Source organism: Pteropus medius, unplaced genomic scaffold (genome assembly GCF_902729225.1).
Source record: "Pteropus medius unplaced genomic scaffold, Ma_sr-lr_union100, whole genome shotgun sequence".
Classification (NCBI taxonomy): domain Eukaryota; kingdom Metazoa; phylum Chordata; class Mammalia; order Chiroptera; family Pteropodidae; genus Pteropus; species Pteropus medius.
This window is the reverse complement of record NW_024349519.1, coordinates 11,989,517-12,015,295: the sequence shown is the minus strand read 5'-3', so window position 1 is coordinate 12,015,295 and position 25,779 is coordinate 11,989,517. Positions and strand designations below refer to the sequence as shown.

Below are 25,779 nucleotides of genomic sequence, written 5' to 3'. Positions count from 1 at the left end.
ATCTCTCCCTCCCTCTCTCTCCCTGTTTTTCCCTCTCTCTCCTTCCTCTCTCCTTTTTTCTCTCTTTTAAGTACTGTTATAATTCATTCCAAATACATCAATCACATATTGGCTTTTAACCATCTATGTAGCAGAAGATCCTGTTACTATGTGTTGATTAATTTATTAGAGGTGATTAGTATGGTTAGTGATTAGGGTTCTACTTGGTTTGGCTATGGCCAACAATACTATAATGTCAATTCAGAAATGTTTGTCAGTTTGTGCCATCAGCTTGGGCTTTTTAAAAAAATTTGTATAAATATTGATTTAAGTATAAGTATCTGAATTGAGTTTTGTCATCAATATACTGATGATTATTTAAAATTTTTGTTTATTTCTCATTTTTCTGTGAAGTATATATATTTGTTAATTATATGGTTCCTATTTACATATTTATTTAATGAATAATTTCTCAATACCAAATACGTCGGGCATTTAAGGGCATTAGACCTAGGTATATTTAATAATTTTGGCAAGCGCATTAGAATGGTTATGGGTAGTGGAGAATTGGTTGGATGTACTTCTGATAACTTTTAAAAAGCACCTTACTTTACATTATTTTTGTCAGACTAAAATTTCTGGTTGGCAGTAATGAATTGATGAATGACTATTTCAAGTTTTATCAAAAGTGACACATTTGTGTCTTACTTTCATCAGAAGATAGACTAACGACGTGATTCTGTTAATAAAATTTATATTAAAATAACTGTTGATGAGGAGTTGGGAATATACTCACATAGTTCAGTTTTTGACAGGACATTTAAAATAAACATTGGGCTGCCTATCAAGAGATGTGATTCAGTCTTCTCTCTGCCCTTATTGAACTCAGTGACCTTGAACAAACTACTTGACCTCTCTAGGCCTCAGTTTCCTCATTTGTAAAATGAGTACATTGCAATAGCTTACCTCTCAAATCTCTTCTTGTTTAAAAAGTCTATAGTTTTATTTAAGGTAAGAACATTTTTCTGAGTCTTCCCTTTCTAGTGATGGTTTTGAGTTTGACACTTTGAAAGAAAGCTGTCATTGTGGTCAAATTGGGTTTTGACTACTTTGAAGATAGGTTGGAAATTTTTGGCTCTATATTCTTGAAGTAAAAATTTAAGGCTATGCATGATTATTATTTGGTTTTTCCAAAAACCAAGGTAAGCAAAGGAGGATTAATTGATCTAGTTTTAGCATACTGTATCATAGGATAGCATTTAAAAAGTTGGAAGGGTATATTAGAAATGATTTAATCCACTCCCTCATTTAACAGATAAAGAAACATGTCCAAAAATATTTGTTAATTTATATGTTGAGCTTGTATCAGAAAAAGAGCATCAATCATAATCTCATTCATTCACTCAACAAACATGTATGTGAACCTATTAAGTAGCCTCCTTTTTGAATAATAGGTTTTAAATACACTTTTAACATATTTCTTACGACGTTGAATAATTCTGTGTCTCTGTTGAGGAATGGAACATCTTTCTCACTTCCCAGATATGTTTGGCTTTCAAATCCTGTCCATTCTATCTTTTCTTATTCAATCCTTATTTGTTGAGCTAATGTTATATGCAAGGCATCATTTGAGGTACATATATTCAATAGCAACTGAAATTTTATCTTCCCAGATTGAACTTAATGTCAGATTTTGAAATCTCTCTAGTGACTGTCTTTTTCTCATTTCCCAAGTGCCATAGTGTTAGAGAGTACCATCATTACTTTTTCCAGGGTTGTAGGGGGAGAGAGGCAACGGACAATAAGTACAAAACAGTAAGTAATGATAGGTGCTATAAATAAAAATAAAGCATGATTAGTAGACAGTGATGAGTATGTGCTATTTTATATAGGGTAGGTCAAGGAATGTCTCTCTGGTATAATTTTTGAGGACTATCTCGAGGAAATGAGTGTGTGATATCCGGGGTGAAGAGTATATCAAGCATAACACATAAATTTAATAGCCTTAGAGCAGGAATGTGCTTATAATGATTTGAAGAAAGCCACTGAGGACAGATGGAGGGACTTAGAGAGGGCGTGGTATCGCTTTGGACTATGAGAAGGATTATTGAGTTTATTTGCAGTCATATATGGAAGCTACTTGAGAATTTTGATCAGATGTGTATTGTATATTTAATTTTATAACAGATATTCATTAAGCACCTACCCTATGCCTGATACTATTTAGGTGCTATGGAGATTACATCTTATATTCTTTATGATTGCTTTAAAGTTTTAAAAAGATCGTTTTGGCTGCTGTATTGGAGGAAGGGCAGATTCAAAGAGGCAAAGATGTTATCATCATAGTGTGTTGAGAAATGATCGTGGTGTGGACGGGAGAAATAGTGGCGGAGGTATTGACAGGTGCTCAGATTCTGGTTCATGGGATGGAGATAATAGGAGGTTTAAGTAAGTAAAAAAAAAAAATAAGCCAATATTTGTAAAGAATTTAGAGTCTGGTACACAGTCATATTATTTAAGAGTTTGTTAAATAAAAAGAAATGAAGATCCAGTTAATAGGATTTTCTGAGGTATTGCATGTGGATTGTGAGGGAAGAAATGAGAGAAATTAAAAATGATTTCAAGATTTTTTTTGTTTGAGCAACTGGAAGTTTGGTAGATGAAAATGAAGAGTTTGACACTGGCCATGTTACCGTTTAGATGCCTTTCAGACATCCATGTAAGGACCTTAATAGGTAGATATATAAATCTGGGGATTGACCAAGGCAGAATTGGAGCTATAAGTTAAAAAGATGTACATTGATAATATTTAAGGTAATAGAATTAATTAAGATTAATTGGAGATTGGACAAGTTAAAGAAGAAGTCTGATTCCCAGGGAACTCTTATATTGCGAAGTTGGGGCAATGACAAGAAGCCAACAAAACAGACAGAAAGAGTAGATAGGAGGAGAACCAAATAAAGTGTTCCAAGGGGCAGTGGATTTGCCATTATGATGGCAGCAACAGATTTTGAAATCTCAGATTTTCTTAAAAATTAGACTAAGATAGTTAAAGAAAAATGTGTATAAACATTCTCTTCAACAACAACAACAACAACAACAAAAAGATGACAGTTGTCTACATGAATTCTCAAGCACAAGCTAATAGAGCTGAACTCGGACAGCAATAAGATGTGCGTGTCTGTCACACCTGTGCTGGAGTAATGGAGGGGATTTAGGATAGTCCCAAGAGCCTAGGGACCCAGACATTGCCACCCCAAAAGGAACAGTTCCCAATCAGAGTAGAGGGCTTGGAAGATAGACCCGAGGACAACAGCAGAAACTGAGCCCTGTGAGTCCTCATTTCCTTTGTAAATACCCAGAGAAAGCACTCTTCTTAAAGTACAGAGATGCATGGTGAGGGAAAATGGTAGAGAGCAGTATAAGGCACTGAAGGAAGGAGAATGTGCAGACACTGTTAGGGGAGGGGTTCAGAAAAAGCAGACGTTAGAAACTAGAGAAGCGGCTACCCTAATATAATGACAGAAGAGGGATCCCTAGAATTGTGAAGCTAGGAATGTTGTTCAAGCCCGTTTCACTCCTTATTCAGAAACTTCTTACTAAAAGTAAACTGGAACAGGGGTAAGATAAAAGGATAGTGGTGCAACTGTGTACCAAGATAGAAGTATTTGAAGATTAGAATAAATTAGAGCATTCAGAAATGAGAAAACACAACAGTTATATAAAAAGAGATAGCTGACAGACACAAAAAGAATAAGAAATAAGAGAAAACCTTCCAAAATGAGGACAAAGCTTGAAAGAATGAAAGACTGAATATAATACTATAGAAAAAAGAAAAAAATAAAAAATTTCAAAGAACGAAAGGATTTAAGAGAAAGAATGTTATAGAAAACAAACAAAACTGATCCAATATGTGTATAAATGGAGTCCCTGAAAAAGAAAACCAAAGATGCGAAGCAGAACTGTATGAAAAATATAATTTGATAAGCTTTCAGGAAATAAAGAAGACTAGGGCTTTATAATTTAAAAGTGCTCATGTGTACATGGGAAAATAGACACCAGAGGGCCAATCATAAAACATATTCTAATAACTTTAAAGAACATCTCAGAAATCTAGAAATACGATGATTTCGCTTTTTGATTTAACCAGGACAGTCATATTTATGCATATTATCCTAGTGTAATTATTAATAGTAACTGTTTTTACTCTCAAAAGTGGCACAATTTGGAACATAAATTATATAGTCAACTTAAATATAAAGTAGAGAAAATTAGATCCATGTCAGACTTAAAAAACACACCTTATGACAAAAAATAATGTAATATAATTAGGGTTCTCAAGGAAAGAAAATATGAATCCAGGATTTATATACAGCTAACTTATTTTTAATTTTAAAAGCTGCAAATGGCTCTCAACATTCAAAAACTTAGAGAATGTTGTTCTTATGGTCCTTTTATGAGGACTCTTTCTGACACCTCAGTGAATTCCAAGTAATGAAATAATAAAACCAGCATTCTCTGATCAAAATGAAACAAAATTAGGAATGAATAAGAAAATCAAGAAATGAAAACACCATTCAGCTTAGAAATTAAAATGGCAACATATTTTTTCTTGTACCTTTTTTTTTGTATTGAGATAAAATTCACATAATGTAAAATTCACATTTAAACCATGTTAAAGTGTACAATTCAGTGGTTTTTTAGTATATTCACAATATTGTTGAACCATCACTATCTCATCTAATCATTAGGATTTAATGCCAGACATTTTTATCACTTAAAGAAGAAACCCCTATATATATTAAGCAGTTACTCCCTATTTCTCTCTTTCCTAGCACCTAGCAACTGCTAACCTATTTTCTGTCTCTGGATTTGCCTTTTTTGGATATTTCATTTAGAATGGAATCATGTAACATGTGGCCTTTTGCATCTGGCTACTTCCACTTAGCATAATGTTTTCAAGAATCGTCCATGTTGTAGCATTCTTTTGATGGTTAAATGATATTCTACTGTATGAATAATGTTGCATTTTGTTTATCCATTTATTAGTTGATGAACATTTGCATTGTTTGTCTTTCTTGGCTATTATTAATAATACTGATATGAACATTCATGTAGAAGTTGTGTGAATGTATGTTTTTAGTGCTCTTGTACATATAACTAGGAGTGAAGTTACTGAGATATTTAGTAACTCTTATGTTTAATTTTTTGAGGAAATGCCAAACTGTGTTGCATAATGGATGTACAATTTTACATTTCCACTAAAAATGTGTAGGGGTTTCATTTTCTCTACCTCCTTGCCAGCACCTATTTTCTGTGTGTGTTTTTAAAATTTTATTATAGCCATCCTAATGGATGTGAGTGGTTTTGACCAGAATTTCCACAATGGCTAATGATATTGAACCGTTTGTATCTTTGGAGAAATATCTATTCAAGTTCTTTGCCCATTTTTAAGTTTGGTTACTTTTTTTACTGAGTTATGAGAGAGGTTTTTATATTCTGATTACTAGACCTTTATCAGTTAAGATTATTTGCAAATATTCAGTGGGTTGTCTTTTTGCTTTCTCAGTAGTGTCCTTTGATGGACAAAAGTTTTAAATTTGATGAAGTCCAGTTTATGTATTTTTTTTTTCCTTGCTGTGCTTATGGTGTCATCTTTTTAGAAACTGTTGCTTAATCCCAGGTTACACTTATTTTTCCTTCACTTTTTACATTAAGGGATTTGAGCCATTTTGAGTTAATTTATATATATCATGTGAAGTAGCATTCCAGATTTATCCTTTTGTTATTGAGCTGTCTTGTCACTCTTGTCAAAAATCCATTGTGTATAGATGTATTAGGCTTATTTTGGGACTTTTGTTTCTATTTTCCTTTGAACTAAAGCTCTATCTTTATGCCAGTACCACACTGTTATGGTTACTATCTCTGCTAAATTTTGAAGTTGGGACATGTAAGTCCTCCAACTTTGCTCTTCTTTTTCAAGATTGAACTATTCATAATCCGTGCAATTCCATATGCATTTTAGGATCAGTTTATCTGTTTCCCACTGGAGAAATAGCGACTGGAATTTTGATAAGGATTGCATTGAATCTGTAGATAAATTTGGGGAATATTGGCATCTTAACATAGTAAGTCTAATCCATAGAATGTCTTTCCATTTATTAAGTCTCTACAGTGTTTTGTATTTTTTAGTGTAAAAGTTTTACACTTTGATAAAGTGTATTTCATAGTATTCTTTTTGATGCTATTGTGAATGGAATTGTTTTCCTTAATTTCATGTTTGGATTTTTGTTTGAAATGTATAGAAAGACAGCTGATTTTTGTGTGTTGACTTTGTATTTTATAACTTTGCTGAACTTATTTATTAGATCCAATCATGTTTTGTTGATTAGATCTAATAATTCTATAGTGTGTCTAATATGTAAATTATGTCTTCTGCAAATAAGGATAGTTTTATTTCTTCACTTCTAATCTAATAATTTCTGAGGATGCCTTTTATTTATTTTTCTTGCCTAATGCCCTTGCTAGAACTTCAGTATGATGTGAAATTAAAGTGGCAAGAGTGTATATCTTTGTCTTGTTCATGATATTAGGGGAAAAGCTTTTAGTCTTTTGCCTATAATATGATGTTAGCTATGGGTTTTCTACAAATGCCCTTTATCAGGTTTAGGATGTTTCTTTAATACAGTTTGTTGAGTATTTTTATCATGAAAATGTATTTGATTTTGTCATTCTTTTCCTACATACTGTGATGATCATATTTTTTTCCTTCATTATTCTAATATGGTATATTAAATGGATCACTTTTTGTACGTTGAACTACTTTTGTATTCCTGAGGTAAATTTCACTTGGTCCTTTTAATATTCTATTGGATTCTGTTCATTGCAATTCTATATTCGTAAGTCACACTGGTATGGACTTTTCTTATCTTTGGCTTTGAAATAGTATAATGCTGGTTTCATAGGGTTAGTCAGGACATAGTGTCTCTTCTTCTACTTTTAGGAAAAGTGCAAGAAGAATCAGTGTTAATCCTTCTTTAAACATTTGTTGGAATTTGTTAGAAGTCACCAGTTGATGCTGGGATTTCTTTAAGGCATTTTGATTACTCATTCAATCACTTATTATGGGTCTATTTGATTTTCTGTTTATTCTTGAGCCAATTTTGGTAGCTTGCAATTTCTAGAAATTCATCCATTATAACCTGATTATCTAATTAGCTGTCATACAATTGTTCATAAAATTCTCATAATTCTTTTTGTTTAAGTTCAGTAGTAAGTCTTTTCATCCTTCCTAATTTTAGTAATTTGAGTCTTTTCTTTTTTTTTAAATTTCTTGTCAATCTAGCTAAGGTTTGTTAATATTATTGGTTTATTAAAAGAATCAACTTTGGTTTGGTTTTCTCTGTTGTTTTCCTTGTCTCTTATTAAATATTTTTCTAATATTTTTATTTCTTTAATTATGCTTGCTTTGGGTTGTTAGCACTTCCTTTTCCAGTTTCTTAAGGTGAAAGATTAGGTTACTTGAGATTTTTCTTTTTTTAATATACTCAATTGATTTTCCTTGTAATTTCTTCTTTGACTTATTATTTAGGAGTATGTTTAATTTTCTCACATTTATGAATTTCCCAATTTCACACTATTATTTAAAATTTAATTCCCTTACTGTCAAAGACTATACTTTGTATGATTTCATTATTTTAAAATTGTTTGAGCTTTGCTTTGTGGCCTAACATACAGTCTATTCTGGAGAATATTTGATGTCCACTTGAGAATAATGTATATTCTGGTGTTGCTGGGTGTAGTCTATAGGTATTTGTTTCTTCTAGTTGGTTTATATGTTATTTAGTCTTCTATTTTTTTGTTTGCCAATCTTCCGTCTAGTGGTTCTGTTCATTATTGGAAAGCAGTAGTAACAAATGCAATACTAGTAGCAATAGGAATAATACCTTATTTGTCTTCATTAACAAGTATTTTATACACATGATCACTTTCAAGTTACTGTACACAAGTAAATTCAATCTTCAGTGTTACCAGATTGAAGATAACCATATTTTTCTTATCTTTTTATCCTCAAAGCTAGGCAGACTGTGGCACATAGTAATTGTTTAAATGAAATATAATGCTTACTGAGAAAATTCAGTATGAAATAATGGCATCTGGGAAAATTTTACATGATCAGTAACCATAAATTTCACAGTACTTAGAGAGTTTACATTTTCTTCTTTGATTTATTTGAATATTACGGAATATTTCTATATCATTTGTAAATTTTTGTGAAGTGTATATTGACTATAATAGTCAAAATTTTAGTTCTAATATCTCAAATGATTATAGAAATCCATTATGTAATGAGAATTTCAACATAATCCAACAAATATTTGTTGACAGCTACTGTGTTCTAAGGCACTATGAAAAGCACTAAATTACTGTTCCTTCTAGGTGAGGAGATGAGCCATTGATAATGTGTGCAATTTCAATTGTAATAAAACGTCATAGAACATTTTGATCATTTATAAAATGTCTCTAAGTAAAGACCTTTTATATGAATTAATGCATTGTACTCTGTGCTCTTCTTTAATACTTTTAATGCACTAATACTTTTAATACTTTTAATATACCAATACTTTTCAGCGATATATGTCATTATTCAGGACCATGGTTATTGAATGATCAAACATTATAATTGAAATGGTGCATATTCATCTTCAGTTACTAATTAGGTAAGAGTGGAATGCATTCTGTTTCATTTAGTTGATCTAGGGTACTTTGCCTAGCTTTAACCTAATTAACTCTAAAAAACTGTTGACCTTTTTTCATCTCAGTTTCTTTAATCCTAAACTGAAGAGATTACTTAGTAACCAGTATTGTCAAGAGAAAAAAAAAACAACAATAAAAAACCAGTGAATATTTGATTAGTTAAGTTTGAATAACTCTGGTTTTAGAAAAGTTTAACATATTTCTTTTTGGGTTTGTCAGGTTTTATATATTAATATGTGTTATTAATTTCTATAATGTATCACCATAATAACCTATTTTATATGAACTCCTCATATATCACTGGTCCCAAGGTGGATATATGAATCCCAAGAACTGCCTAAGATGTCCTATTGTGATAAAGAAATGTTAGAATACCTATTTCTATTTACTTTTTTTTGATGTTGAAAAGTAAGAAGAAGAAAGAAAAAAATATATAGTATTTAGCACGTGGATCCATGCTTTTGCCCTCTCTAGGTCCCTATATGAAGATTCACATATCATTCACAGAAATGGGAAAATGACTTTAAAAAGATTACTGCCATGAGCCATAGATTGATAATCATACCAATAAAAATCAGTGTTGTATTGAGTTCTCCTGGTGGTTCTTTATGTTTAGGCAGTTTGGGAAAATAGTAGTTCAGCTGTAATAATATATGTTAAAGGACATACCAGAAAGAGAAATTAGATGCTGATAATGAAACAAGAACCTGTCGAGTCAATAAGGTATAATAAATGAGGGCAGTGGAAGAATAAGCAAGCATAGCAATAAACGGACGAGAACTATTGGCATTTTTTTAATCCTAAATATAGTTGAAGTTTAATTTTCTCTCAAAGTCCATTGGGGTATTGGTGAAGTCATTCCTTGCAGTCATTCAGGATCTCAGATTAGCAGAGGCTGTATTGTGTGCAGCACTTGGCTTTCATTGTCTTCTTGGACGTTGACGTCCAGCACATGAATAGGAGAAGAAAGGGAATGTGTGAAGAATTGTGTGGGAGATTTTTGTACTTTAAGCCTGAACTGGTGTACATAACTTGTACCAAGCTGACATTCCTAAAATAAATCCCACTTGACTGAGGTGTATTATCTTATTTATATTCAGCTACATTCAGTTCACTGATATTTTGTTTAGAGTTTTAGTTTCTATGTTCATAAAAGACTGGTCCATAATTTTCTTCTCTTTAAATAATGTCTGTAGATTTTAGTTTAAGAGATATGATGTCCTAATGAAATACATGAAATATTCCCTCTTTTCTTATTCTTGGGAAGATTTTGTGTAAGATTTCTGTTACCTCTTTCTTAAATGTTTATTAAAATTCACCTGTTAAGTCATCTGGGCTTAGAGATTCTTTGGTTGGAATTTTTTTTGTGTTTATTTTTTAAATTAATATTGCTTCAATTTCTTTAACACATATAGGACCGTTCAGATTTTTAATTTTATCTTTCAGTTTTGGTAAATTGTATTTTTTCCTAGCAGTGATTTCATTTCATCTAAAACATATTTATTGATATAATATTTCGTGATATATAATCTTTTAGATATATATGTTATGTAATATCTTGAATTCGTGCATGGTGTTGGATATTTGTGGTTTTATTTTGTTTCATTATTTTTATCATCTTACTGCATTTCATTTTTTTTCCTTTCTTTTGGAATATTTTTAAAAGATTCTTCTGTTACATGCCTATTTGATCTTTTTACTCTGTTTCATGTCTTCTTAAAGTTTTGTGGGTTTTTTTTTTTTTTGGTATTTTCCATCTTTTTTTTTTCTTTTTGTTGTATTCTCTATTTTTTTCTCCCCACTATCTTTCGGTTCTCTAATGCAAATATATGCAGGAAATAGTCCTTTTTTTCCCCCTACTTTTGGGAAGATTTTGTTTAAGATTTCTGTTACTTCTTTCTTAAATGTTTATTAAAATTCGCCTGTTAAATTATCTGGGCTTAGAGAATCCTTGGCTGGAAGTTTTTTTGTTTGTTTTTTAAATTAATTTTTGTTGTGCTTCATCTACTGTTTATCTCATCCTTTGAGTTGCTAATGGTACATCTTTCTCAGCTGTAGAATTTCTATTTTATGAATTCCAGTTCTCTAAATGAAAATCTCTATTCTATCTATATTCCCTATTTCTCTTTTTTTTTGAACATATTAATTATACATATTTTAAACTCTTCGATAACTAATATCTGAATCACCTATGGGCCTTTATCTGTCTTTTCTGTTTTCTTTGGTGTCATCTACTGTCATCTCTGATAATTTTGTATTGAAAGCTGTACATCGTTCTTAGAACATTTGAAAGACTCTATAGAATGTTAACATTCTCTAAAGAGTTCATCATTTCCTTAATCCAGTGGTTCTCTAACCTTCTTATGTATATAACTATTGGTATGTATTTGTAAACCAAAATTAATTTTAGACTGTAATAAAGAATAAAAAGCATTTATTTGAGCAAAAGGAGCTACAGACTGAGAGACACAAAATCAGGTAGCAAATTAAATTGTGTTCTCCCTAGACAAAGGGGAGGCCACTTTTTATAGTGAAAGTTCCCACTCAAGTTTCTAATTAGGTCTGTTTTATGAAAATGAGGTATCCAAATTTGTGCAATTCTGATTGGACAAGGCAGGTCTTATTGGTAGAAAGATGATACCAGGGTTTCCTTTGCAGTGGTTAACTCAGATGGCATAAACACAGGAAAACAAATGGGGCATAATAGCACAGGGAGTTGAGAGTTCAGTCTGAGATTCTTCCCAGGTATACAGTGTGTGAGGAGCCACTGTCAACTAATGGCCCCTAGGCTCTTATTATTCATAAAATGTTGGCCCTTGATTGACCATGTGGAGTCCATCTCAGCTGATAAATTTTTTCTCGGGGTTTACATCAAATGACTGTTTCTTCTTGGGATCCACATACATGTTACTGGAAAAGTAATAAAAAAAATTGTAGAGCCATAGGCTTGTCGAAGTAACAAGGGCCTCTGTCTCTTCATCCAGGGCCAGAATTGCCAAATGACCCAAGGGATAACACCATCGCCTTGAGTGATCTCACCTCTCAGTGTGGTTTTCCTTTCTCAGTTATTGTTTCTATTTAATTTCTAATCAACACAGTCTTTCCTAATGCTTTTAGATAGAGTATTTTTTTTTTTTTAAAACAGCTTTTCTCTGTTTTCAGCTGCAGCATTGGTGTTTTCACAAACCACTCAATTATGTATGGTAGCAAAAGTCAATGGTTTATTATTTTGTAAACAAAAGAACAAGTCATGGTTTAATTTCTTTCTTTCTTTTTTTCAGGAAAAACATAAACAAGAATTGGAAGACATGAGGAAAGCTGGTCATGAAGCCCTCAGCATTATTGTGGATGAATATAAGGTAGAGAATTGAGAGTCTGTTTTCTTTGTTCTTTTAAACTTCAGCAAACTTTATTTAAAAATTTATATGTAGGCATATGCAAACATGCACAAATTATAAAATTATAGTATATTCTTATTTAGGTATAGAATTTCTTTCAGTTGACCAATAAGTGTTCATTGAAAGCATACTTGGTAAATTACAGAGGTAATGCTAGATGGTGCTCTGAATTTGAGAAGTTATAGAATATTTGAGAATATAGGATTGGCAGCTGAAGTTTGAAAATTATATCACATCCCGTGATATAATTTTGATTTATTTTTATAAAAATGTTTTTCTACTCAATCTATCCTTTTGTTTCTTGCTGTATTTGCTCAGTATGACTTAAAGATATTTTCATGTCAGAATATATAAACTCACCCTCTTTTTGTCACTGTTCTATGTAGTATTCCACCATAATTGGTTTAAGTATACCTATATAGATAAGCATTTAGTTTCTTTTTGACTGTTTATTATTATACTAAATTTTTGAAAAATTTTTCTACCACATGTGGAATATAGAAATTTTTTGTTGATTAAACTTTATCCCTAGACTTGATAGAAAGTAATGTAATTTTAGTTAGGTGGTAATTTAATGTCAGAAAGCTTCCAGTAGCACATCATTTGAATAAAAGTAGGAAAAAAAGTAGATCCAAAATTAATTTAAGTAAAAATCTCCCCCCTCCCTAACATTAAGGTATTAAAATAGTCTGGTAAATATGTCTTGGGACATGAAAGGTCATTTGTGTGACTACACCCAATATAGAAATTGGTGCCATTGGTGAGAAGGTCATTAAAAAATATCTGTTTTTTATAGTTGTGATTATTGGCTCTTTTCATAACGTTGTGAATTTTTAGTTCTACTGATATAAACTAGCTTTACAGTTATTGAGTTAGGTGACAGTATAGGATCTATTATGAACCATCTTCTTTTTATTCCTGAAACTAAGGTTAGGAAGAATTAAAATACTGAAATTTACATAATCATCCTTGAGTAGTATTAGGTGATATATTCTAAGATGAATTTGTATTTTACCTATTTTTATTTATACTTTCTATTTATTTTATTTTTTAAAACAAATTTTGGCATATAATTTATTTTTTAATTTTAATTAATTAATTAATTTTTTATGGTGACATTGGTTAACGAAATCTAATAAGTTGCAGCTGTACACTTTAACAGTAAGGCACATATATATTTACACTGCGTGTTCACTTCCCATAGTTAGATTTCTTTCTGTCACCACATATTTGACCTCCTTTATAAATTTTAAATATAATGTTTTGAAAAGATTTACATTGTGCGTGTGCTTATATGTGTTTCTGAACAGCTCAGTATTTGATATATTAAATCCTTTTTCTGTTCTAGCTCTATGTATTTCCTTTACTGAAAACATGTTTACTGTGTATTACTTTCAATATTGTCAACTATTATGATTAAAACCATGTGTGAAAACTTTGCAAATATATTTTGCAAATTTCATTTTGAAGAAATTTGGTTGAGAGCTACTCATTTTACCACTTCTTTATCTTGTGTCATTATTTGATATTCATTTAAAAAGAGAGGATTTAAAAGGCATTAGTATTATGATTTGTCTGAAAGGACTGGAAATCAAATCAAATACCCTGCAAAGTTATATTTCATTTGTCATATTATACATATAGTCAGTTTTATGCAAACTACATAAATTCCTTTATAGCAGGGAACTTTAGTTTAAATACATTTCATATAGATTTCCATATTGATTTAGTGATGAGTGTCCCATTTTGCACAATATTACAGTACTCTGAGGAAGAATAACATCTAATATGTTAATTATCACATAAAATTTTATAACCCAGGTGTTCTGAAAGCATACTGAGAATCAACTTCATAGTAGTATGTGTAAAAAAATAAAGTAATTTAGATAGAGAAAATAGGCCGTGTTTTCCTGATAGATTAGATTTTTTTATAATTTAAGAGTTGATGACCTGTGTCCCATTATGGAACAAGAAAGAATTTTTTTCCCATTATAAATTCATGCATGAGAAGTTTATGTCATCATTATTTTATTATGCTTCTCTTTTTTAAGACAGCAACTTGCTTTTCATTAATATCTTTTAAAGCTTTATTTTGTTACGGTATATAAACATTTAGATGGATGATCCATTAATCATTAGGTAACTCAAAAATAGAACTTCTAATTACTATTGCTAACAGAAGTTGTGTGAATATTCTCTTTGCATTTATTCATTTCTTAATCAAGAAATATTATTGACATCCTTCTTTATGCCAGGGACTGTAGATACGGCACTGAACAGAATAGACAATAAAATAAATACCCCATATACACACCTGTGCATACACACATACTGGAAGTGTACGTGCATAAACAGGAAGTAAGGAACTTAAAACTGTAGCTTTCCTTGATGTTTTGGTTTTCAGGACTTCACACTTTTATTTCTTCTACCTGTACAGATTTTTCCTCAAATATGGAACTGGACTAGAGAAATCTACCTTCCTACCATCATTCTTAACTTCTAGAGATCTGACATATCCTGGACTAGATATGATCAATCATTTTTCCCCCTCCAAGTTGAGCCAAAACATTATTGAGGAGTCTGAAAAAAGATTTCATTAGAAAAGATTTCATTAGTAAAACATACCACATAAAACAGAAATGACAAAAGCCTAAAAAACAGGAAGATGCATTATTTGTGCATTAACCCCTGCTTTCAGATGTGTGAAGTAGACATTTTTCCCCCATTCTTCCTATTAAATGCCCCTAAAAAAAGAAGGAAAGAAAGAAAGAAAACCCTGGGCATTATGTATGAAACAGATATATAAGACTTTGAAAGTTTGTCAGAAGAAGGCAGATTGGCTAGAGACCTTGGGATCCAAGTAAGTAACTACATGATCTGGATTCCTGGGTTTTCTTTTTGCTTCATTTGCCCTAGACTTGGTACTGGAGAAGTGAAAAATCCAGGCATACCAAATGGGCACAGACAACAAAGCCCAAGAAAAGCCTGTTCTCTCTACCCATCCAATAAGACTGAAAACTACTGGATAAAAACAATTCTACCACCAAACACAGTAGAATACACTGCAGCCCCACCCCCAGCCCTGCCAACATAGGCTAGTTAGAGAACCTAGGCTTTCATCCTCATCAGGCTGTAATGAGGTACTCTTCTTCTTCTCCACTGGGGCATTGTCAAAAGGGCTGACTGGAGATCCAGGACTTTAGGTCCCACTGGGCAGTAATCCCCTCCCCCTTGAGTGTCAGGTAGACTATATAGGAAACCTAAACTTCCACCCCACCCTGGAGGTAATGAGACACTTTCCCCTTTCCCTGTTGGCAAGATCTGAAGGAATATTTAATGGAGAGTCAGGACTTTCATTACTGCTCAGAAGTAATAAGGTGACTCCTCTGCAGTATCAGCGTAGGCCATTTAGGGAACAATAAGGTGGCACCCTTGCTCCTCCTAGCCAGAGTGATATCAATAATGTTCTAGTGGGATGCTGAAATGCCAACCACGTCTAGCAATAGTGAGAAGGTCCTTGTTCTCTCTGCCCTGTGTGTCAGTAGACAATGAGTCAGGTACCTGGACCTCTGTACCTGGCTGTTCCCCTCTTTCCCTGCTGGAGTAATGTCATATCAGAGGAAGCCTGCTAAAACAAGATTTAAAATATCCAGGTTTCAACTGAAAATTACTGCCCTTACCAAGAACCAAGAAAATCTTATCTTGAGTGAAAAAAGACGAGGAGAAACCAACACTGAGATGACACCAGTGTTAGAATTCTCTGACAAGGCTTTTAAAGCATGCATCAGAACAGTGCTTTAACAAGCAATTATGAACATGCTTGAAGTAAATGAAAAAGTAGGAGAATTCAGCAAAGGAATAGAAAGTTTTAGCAAAGTAATAGATTATATAAAGAAGAACCAAATGGAAATTTTAGAGCTAAAAAATACAACCACCAAAATAAAATACTCAGTGTGGGCTCAAAAGCATACTGGAAAAACATAGGAAAGAGTCAGTGAATTTGAAAATAGTGCAATATAAATCATTAAGTATGAACAATAGAGAGAAAATAGACTAACTAATAAACAGGGATTTAGGGATTTGTGGGATTATAACAACAGATCTAAAATTCATGTCATCAGAGTCTTGAAAAGAGAGGAGAAGAATCGACCTGAAAAAATATTTAAAGAAATAGTGTGTGACAATTTCCCAAATTTGGCCAAATAAATGAAAGTACATATTCAAGAAACTGAGCAAACTCTAAATATGATAACAAAAAAAAAAAATTACACCAAGACCCATTGTGATGGTTAATTTTATGTGTCAACTTGACTGGGCGATAGTGCCCAGATATTTGGTCAAACATTATTCTGGATGTTTTTGTGACAGTGTATTTTAGATAAGATTAACATTTAAATCTGTTGACTTTGAGTTAAGCAGATTGTCCTCTATAACTGAGTGGACCTCATCTAATCAGTAGAAGGTCTTTATAGAACAAAAACTTATCTCTCCTGAGCAAGAAGATATTCTGCTGGCAAATAGCCTTTAGACTTGAAACTTCAGTATTGACTTCTTGGGTCTCTGGTCTGCCAGCCTACCGATATTAAATTTGACAGCCTCCATAATTGTGTGAGCCAATTCCTTAAAATAAATTTATCTCTCTGTATATAAATATACACATCTTATTGGTTATATTTCTCTAGAGATCCTGACTACTATCATACACATATCATAGTCAAACTTTTAAAAAGTAAAGACAAAAAATAGTGAAAAGTGGCATTTTACTTACAGGAGAAAAACAATTAGAATGATAGGGATTTTTCATTAGAAACCATAGAGAACAGAAGGAAATAGAACAAGTGCTGAAAGAAAACACCTCTCAACCCAGATTTATATATCCAGTGACAAAATACTTCTGGGAGTAAAGCAATATGTTCTCAGGTGAAAGAAAACTAAGAAAATTTGTCATGGCAAACCTATACAAAACAATGGCTAAAGAAGTTAAACACAAGAAAATGATGATGGGAGAGATTTTGGAACACTATGAAAGGACAAAGGATAGAGCAAAAATATAGATAAATACAATAGACCTTGTTTTTAAGTTTTCTAAATTATGTTTGACTGTTAAATAAAACATTATAGCATAGTCTGATGTGGTTCTCAGTGTATGTAAAGGAAATTTTTAAGAAAATTATACTGTAAACAAAGAATAAAGGATATAAAGAAAAGTAAGGCTTTACACTTAACTTGAGTGGGTAAAATACCAACACCAGTAACAGTATAATTTTGAAATTGTGATTATTCCAAATTTATTTTCGTCTTCTACATTCTATCTCATGATAACGCTTAGGAATTTCTTCATTAATCAAAGTTGATTGCAGGACATTAAACTATTAAAATAATTTGGAGCTAGTTTACATTTGTACATATGTATTTCAGAAACTATAATCACTTTAAAATGTAATCGAGAAGGCTTTTCTGCAGTTGTCACTGTGATTTCTAGGAACCCCCCCAAAATAATCCAATAATGATAACTATAGAGGGAAGTTTATTAGTCATATATTTTGATTTAGAGTAGGCCAGTGATACTATTTTATTTTAATATTTTATGATTTTTTGAATAGCTTTATTGAAATATAATTCAAATACTATAAAATTCACCTATTTAAAGTTCATAATCCAGTAGTGTTTAGTATATTCACAGAATTGTATGACCATCACCACAGTCTAAGAGCATTTTCATGACCCCCTACGTGAAACCTTGTACATATTAGCAGTCACTCTTCACTCCCCTCTAACCACCCCAACCCTCAGCCCTTGGTAACTAATCTACATTATATCACTGTAGATTTGCATCTTCTGGACATTTCATATAAATAGAATCATTAATTTATGGTCTTTTGTGATTGACTTCTTTCACCTGGCATGATGTTTTCAAAGTTCATCCATGTTGCTCCATGTTTTAGTACTCTATTTTTCTAAAATGTGGGTCTATTCTTTTACAACATGAGTAAATTCTGATGTTGTACCTCTTATGAATTTTAGAGTATGTTTTGGGGTTTTGTTTCAGCAAATTACCATGACTTCAACTATTAATTTTAAGCATTATAATTTAAATGCCAATCTAATTTTTTACAATGACAATAAGATTTTGAAAAACACCCTAAAACATGAGTAAATTTTCTAAAATGTGGGTCTATTCTTTTACAACATGAGTAAATTCTGATGTTGTACCTCTTATGAATTTTAGAGTATGTTTTGGGGTTTTGTTTCAGCAAATTACCATGACTTCAACTATTAATTTTAAGCATTATAATTTAAATGCCAATCTAATTTTTTACAATGACAATAAGATTTTGAAAAACACCCTAAAGTTCTAGTACATTTTGGTTACCTTATCTTGTGTACTTAACACCATTCAAATGAAATAGCACTTTTTAAAGCTACCAAATGGTGTGATCAGCAGTTTCTCATTTAAAAATAGAAATAAGCTTTGTTATGATTTAAACTTTTCACAAAGAATTGAAAATTCTGATTCACCTTGTATTAGTCCTATATTTAAGGTGTTAGCTGACCTCATCAAACTGGAATTTAGTTCTTTTAGTAACTCTTTATTCATACAACTTCAAATCATCTGCTGCAGGAATGGGGTAAAAAAAAAAAATATGCAACCTAATCCATATTTGAACAACTTTAAATTCCAAAGTTTTTTTGTCCTATTATGTCATAAAAATTTCAATACCTTGTCGTTATCTTACAGCCGATTATTAATTAACTTCTCAAAAATCATACAATGTGGATTCTTGTTTCAGTCTTTTTAGAAATATTCACTTAAGGGAAAGAGATCATAATAGCCCTGCCCTTCCTAGTCCTAGACTCCTAAAATTCCAGCATTCTTCTGTTCATTTAGAAAATAAATAGCTTGCTCCAGTTTGATGAAAAGGACATGTGAAATTCTGTTAAAGTACAGAAGGAAACCAAGCTAAAACTAACCTAACGTGCTGTATATGCCAACTTTTCCATAATGTTTACTTAATTTTGTTTACTTTTCTTCTTTCATGTCATGATTTTTAAAATCTTTTATCCTGATAATTAACAACAGTAAAGTAAATGTAGACCTTGCAAGGCTTTCCATAGACGCATGCCACATCTAAGATTGTTTACTACAGGCAACATAAGAATTTTCCTTTACTTGTTTAATTGGGCTTTTGGTTCTTGAAGCTGTCATTCTTCATTATATACACTGGCTCAGACCTCACAGTTCTTTATGTCTGTAGTTTTCTCTATCAAAGATTACTATTCATGATATAGTGTATCTTTTTTTTTTTTAAGAGATAATTAGTAGTTATATTAATGTGATGCTTACTTGTTTAAGATGCCCTCAACAGTTGTCATCGATCAGGGTATCTTAACCCCTTGATTCTCACCTGTTGCAGCATGTAAAAAATTACTTGTGTATCTTTTTAAAGATACGTATTGCCAAGCCACATGTCTTCTCTAAAAATTCTAAATTAGTTGATGTAGGTGGGATCTAGGTGTCTGTTTTTCTTCAGAGCTCTAGAAATCATTCTGCTACCACAAAAGAGTTGATATGCATTATAATTTCTCTTCATATTTATTTGTCTGTGATTATATTCTATCTATTTCAGCCTGTTCTTGTATTTTCCTATTTTTATCAGCTAATATCAAACTTGTCAAGGTTGTGTATGTGTGCATGTGTGTGTCTGTATGTGTGAAATTAGTAGGAAATTTTTCCATACAAGTAAGGTAAGAGATACTCTAACAGAATCTAAATGACTGTAGGATGGATTGCTCTCTGTTTTTGAAAATTAAAAAAAAAAATCAAATTTTAGCTATAACTAAGAAACTAGAATTTATCGTACATTAAGATTTTTTAACATGTCTTGCTTTCACTGATGTGGGATAAGTGATCACAGTAAGAAAAAATTTCTTTATAATAGAGGATTGTGTAACAGCACAGCAGGACTATCAAAGTCCTACATGGAAAAATATAGGCATTCTTCTTAAAATGTCTATAATTCTATAACTTAAAGAACAAGATGCCTTTCTTAAAGAGAAAGTATTCTACTATTTTCACCTCTCTCACAGATGTTTGATTCTTTTTTCTTTTTTAGAATTATGTCTGTATATATATATTTGGTTAATATATTTTGTATAAGTGCTTGAGGTAAAGCCATTTTAGATGCTGACACATTCTCAAAATGACTTTTCTTTTTATCCTAAACAACTTTTGGGAAGAATTTTCCAAAGGAAGTACTAGTTGACTCAGTACATTAAAGCTCGAAGCTGAAACTTTTGCTAATGTGCTATAATAGTGAGTGGAAATTGCTCAAGAAATTAAGTTGAGCATGTTGTTTTTATTTTATCTTACTTTGAGCCCAGTTCATTAAAAAATACAGTTTGACACAAATAAGATACAAGTGTAATTTTTGGTTAGCATTTTTTTTCTACTACTGTATACAGAATCTTCTTGTTCAAGGCAATGACAACAGACTCCCCCCTCCTTTTTTTTTAAATGTGATATTTGCTTTAAGGTAGATCAGTTAGAAAAAGAACTTTCCCTTTTGAAACTCTTCTATACAAAGTGTTTAATTTCATCCTGAAGTTACAGTTACAAGTTATTTTCTTTGTTCTGGCTCAATTTGTTTATTATTATTTTTTAATTAAATTATACTTTTTTTCTTTAAACTTAAGGGATTTAAACTTTTTTTCAAATCATAGCAGACAGGAGAAATACTGAAACATTATTGAATTTTGACAGTGATAGATTAGTAAAAATGGTGATTAGAAAAATAACCTGAAAAGAGCAAAAAAGAAAATGCAGTTCAGTTTAATATTTATATGCAAACACCAAATAAATTATAATTATGATGATTAAAGATATATTGTATGTTTCTTGGCCCTCTTTTGGTGCCTAACCTAAACATTTTTCTGTGTTAGTTTTTTGGTAATGTGGAAGTCAGTTTCTGGTCATCACATTCATCTTGAAACTAGAAGGTTTTTTTTTTTACCTTCTTCTCCACCTCTAAGAGCTTTCTGAGTTTTGTGTACACACATTTGGCCAAGCATAGTACATTTACAAAAGTCATTCTTACTTACCCATTTTTACGCATCTCAAGATGTCCAAACTGAACTGGACATATAGACATATACACCCATTTTTCTTTTACAATCTTTGTTTCCAAAGCTTGACTGAATTGATAATCTTTAATTCTGTGTATTACAACCCAGATGCCAAAAGCCAATGAATGCTGGTCATATGAATAGTGCTTATAAATACTTGACTGTTTTAATGAGAAAACAAGGAATGGTTAGATTTTTTTTTCTAAAGTCTTGGAACATTTAATGAAGAGAATTTTCTGATATAAATTTTTTCTCTTTGTTTTAAGTATCTGAGTATTGAGTCAGATACACTAGAGTTTTATTAGGCACACAAATTTTCTGCTATTCATAGTGAAAAATGATGCAAAATTGCTACATAAACTTGTTATCCTGAAATTGTCTTGATTAAAATTCTTGATAGATTCATTTCTCATGTTACTCGGCCTTGATTTTATTGAGTGTGTTGGTTCTCTGTGCATTTTCTGTAAAGGTTAAGTATTCCTTAAATACCTTTGGTAAGGATTGCTTTGAATTTTAGCAATGTACCATATGTTAAATGCCAGCTTGGAGTCGCATGCCTGCTGTATTCCATTTTTCAAAAGCACCCACTTGCTAGTGTTTTATTTGAACTCTTGAGTTGTTTGTACAATTTTATAAAGGAGAACATATTACATTTAGGAGATCAGTTTTTCCCAGGGTGTAGAATTACTCGTATTGTATAAAGTTCTGCTCCAAGGAGAGGGAAACAACTTTGTTTTTTCTTCTTTTGATATTTTCCCTTGATTAGACATTACTTTTTGTGCAAAGAGTGGAGAAATATAAATTAAGATATGTGAGACCTGTCATATATCTTTTTTTTTTTAACTTCACTGTTTTGTTAATCCAACAGTATGAAATAAATTTATAGTTTCAGTTATTTGATCGAACAGGGATTCTCATAAATTCCAGCTTTTATCATATGATCAGATTTTTCCTGGACAAATAAAGATGTTTGCTATTGCCAATAGAGTTTGGCCTAATGGCATGCTAGATACTGGTGATTGGTTTGGAACTAACGACTTGGCTTGTTCATTCTTATCCCTCCCACCAAACTTGACCTCAGCAGAGGCCTGAGAAAGGTTTGGTAGTTGAGAATAGTTTGTGTGTGCCTCTGTATTTCCTGAGCCAAGCCAGAATTTTGCATGCAAGGCTATTCTTGTGGTTGTATCAACCAGGCCAAAACCAAATGGCATTGGAAACCTGTCAAGAAAACTTGTTCTAATATAGATTTAAGGCTTGTCTTTATATTGTGACTGGGTCATTAGCCTGGTAGTTAAAGGAATGAAGGGGAAGACTTTACTGTGGATTGAGGATATAAATTTTAAATTTCTGCTGCAGAGCAGACCTTGAAAAATACCTCCAGTGATAAAGAAAAAAAAAGTTAAATGAATAAGGTTTATTTAGTTAGCTGTTTCTTAAGACATGTAAAACCTGCTTTTCCCCTGTTAATTATTTTTGGCTTACCTTCTAAAATGCACTTTAAATGCTATGGGTTCCTTTTTATATCATGTGAGGTTAATATTATGACTAATGTCGATCAGACTTGAAAATTTTATCAATAGTAGTCCTATACCACCCAGATGTTATTGATTAATTGCCAATTACTTCTTATTATCATAAAAATTCAGGCTACTTTATCATAACTATCTTCCATTCATAATAATGTTATCTTTCCATATTGACCTGAATGAGGCTTGACCTATTCTGATGGGGTTGAAAGTTTTTTCAAATCTTCCTTTTATCTAAGCTTATTCAACATGTTTCTACCTCTAGTAATAATGCTGGAAGAGTGATGATATAGTAGTATTTGTTAAGACTATCATTTATGTAACTATTCCAGTTACTGTAATATATAAATTATATTGATCATAATCTTTTTTTATTCTAATGAACTGAATTGTCAGCAAAGTCTATCTGGATGCAGCATTTTCAGTTTTAGATATTGCCTGAAAAGCATTTCCTAGACTTTAGAAAAAAAACTGAGGCGTGTGTTATGAATTTATTTTTATACATTTTTTTATTGGCCAACACTATTCTATTTAGTGAAAGGATGCATACCGTAGTTCTTAAGGCAGAAAAGATCAACTAATGAAAGTTATTCTTATACTCGATTAATTTTCTAAGTCAAAATGAAGATATCTATGCAAAAACTACTTTTAATTTTGAAAATTTCTTTCCTGTTTGAAAGGAAGTAAGAAAGGAATGGTTAACTTTATTCTTTTCTCCAAATTATAAAACACAGACTCTGAAGAAGGAAAGCAGATATGTGAGAACCAGAATAGCATCTTAAAATATCTGTCACATTTCTAATTAGTGTGCAACCTAGTATCAAAATAGAAGGATGGTTTTGATTTTATCCTTAAGTTCAATTTAATCAGTTTTGGAGAAACTTGATATATGAGAATATAACTTTTATACCAAGGATAAACTATTAGAGAATAGAATGATTTGCCCTACTATTTTAAAAATACATTATTTTTTGACAAGGCCACATATTTATGCAATACAAAGTTTAAAAGACATGGAAGAATGCATAATAAAAACTAAATTTTGCTTCCATTGCTGTCTGAGTATCACTTACCTTCTACTACTCCCCTGACTTTATTTTTTTCCAGAGATGGGATAAATTATTTAAAATTGTCATGTCTCTGATTTGCAATGACTTGTCAAATTGCTTTATAGCAGTGAGAAAGGAATTCTATTGGAGGAATAGTCCATATACAGGCTGATTTAGTTCACATAATCAGAAGAACTAATAAGTTAAAGGTTCGCCTGTTTGGGGGTTTAGTAGGATATTTAGCCAAATTTGGAGGTAATTAATCAAGTATAGCAACCTAATCTGGGCTAATGTTCAGCCAGCAAGCAGCACTTTGTGTCATCTTATAATAGTGAAATACTTCTATACCAGTTAGTATATTAACAGTTCCTCTGAGCCACTTTGATAACTTTGACCCTTCTCCTGGGGCTTTTCCCTAACCCTACACAATCAAGCTAGAGCTTAGCACTGCAGGAGGACCTTGGTACCTGCTCCAGTCCTGGAGATGACACTTCTAATAGTTTGGTGTCCAATCTAATGGATTTTAAATATTACATATTACCCCGAACATTAATACTTCTGTAATATATGATTAACTTTTAACTGGGAAAGAACCCAGTTGAAGTAGCTTACATTATCATCTAAGTTCACAATATTATTTTCTTTATGATCAAAAAGAAATAGAGATAAATTTAATCTTTGTCAATATATTTCCTAATAAAATTGATTTAAATGAGGTCTCTAATTTCTCTTAATGCTGATGGCTTTTCAGTGTGAAAAAAAGTTTTTTCCAAATCTTTGAGATCTCTATTTGATTAATGGATCTCGATTAATTTGGAGAATTCTTCACTTTAATGGTCTTAAATCTAGTAATTTAAAAGATAATGTTGATCCTAACTTGAACCCACAAAGTGAGTTTCATTTATCACAAAAAAAATGTGAGGAATTTAGTTCTCAAAAATCAGCAAATGATTAGAACAACCTAATTTTGAAATTTTATCAATATAAGGAATTAAATAACTTATAATTTCACAGAATTCATTCCTTCATCACCTGCAGAGAAGAAACTGTATCAATGATTAGATGAGGACGCTGAGACATAGAGAAACAAAATGCCTTGATCAAACACATATAAGCAGAAAAGTTTTAAATAAAAGCCAGGTTACTCAAGCTTGATGCAGGGCCCTGTTCAACAAATTATACTGCCTCTTTGGAATGTTAATGCATGTATATTTAGGTCAACTATTTAACATCTAGATGGGTTTCTTTCTTTTCATGGTCTCTGATATTTCAAAAAATGAGATGCATGGGTCTTTAGTATTTTATAACCAGGTGCTTCACTTAATCCTATGAAAGATTCTGAAGAAATTGTTTTAGTCAGAATTCTTTTGTTCTTGTTCTCCCTCCCTCCTCTCCCCTCCCCTTCTCTCTCTCTCTCTCTCTCTCTCTCAAACAAAACTACAGCACTTACTCAAGTCACAAGGAACAAGATTGTGGCATTTGAGGGAGAGGCATATCCATATGGCAACTTTTCAGAAGTTTAAAGTATCTGGAAGGCAGACATGCAGAGTCTCTGTGCTGTACTTAATTTTAGAAACTTCTTAATTTTAATGTGTTGTCCATGGCACAAAAGAAATTTTCGCTGGGAGACTTTTGTGGTGTTTGAGGTAACAACTCTTATGTTACTAGAATCCCTTAACAACAAGGCCAACAGGAATGATTCCCTCAGTCTTGAAGATTTTCTTTGGCTTTCGCAGCCTCCAAAACACTTTATAGCATGGCTAGACTATATTGAATTTCCATGTTTAGATCTACACCCATAATTTAACATTTTTCTTTTTGAATTGTATAGTACCTCTGCACTGTAATTCAAATACATAGAAAAACCTGAGGATCACAGCAATTCCAAATGCTTGAGATCTGTAACAGGATAAATTTTCAGCAGCCTCAACATGACCTCGTTAATTC

At 31.8% G+C, this 25,779-nt stretch overlaps 1 protein-coding gene across 10 annotated transcripts in view; it reads left to right on the top strand.

Annotated features, from left to right (window-relative positions):
- Positions 1-25,779, top strand: part of CCDC91 (coiled-coil domain containing 91) — a 354,495-nt gene that overhangs the window by 126,377 nt on the left and 202,339 nt on the right. For all 10 annotated transcript variants that reach the window (XM_039882422.1, XM_039882421.1, XM_039882427.1 and 7 more), the window contains one exon: positions 12,018-12,095. In XM_039882422.1, coding sequence (XP_039738356.1) covers positions 12,018-12,095 — 78 coding nt within the window. The remainder of the gene's footprint in view (positions 1-12,017; positions 12,096-25,779) is intronic.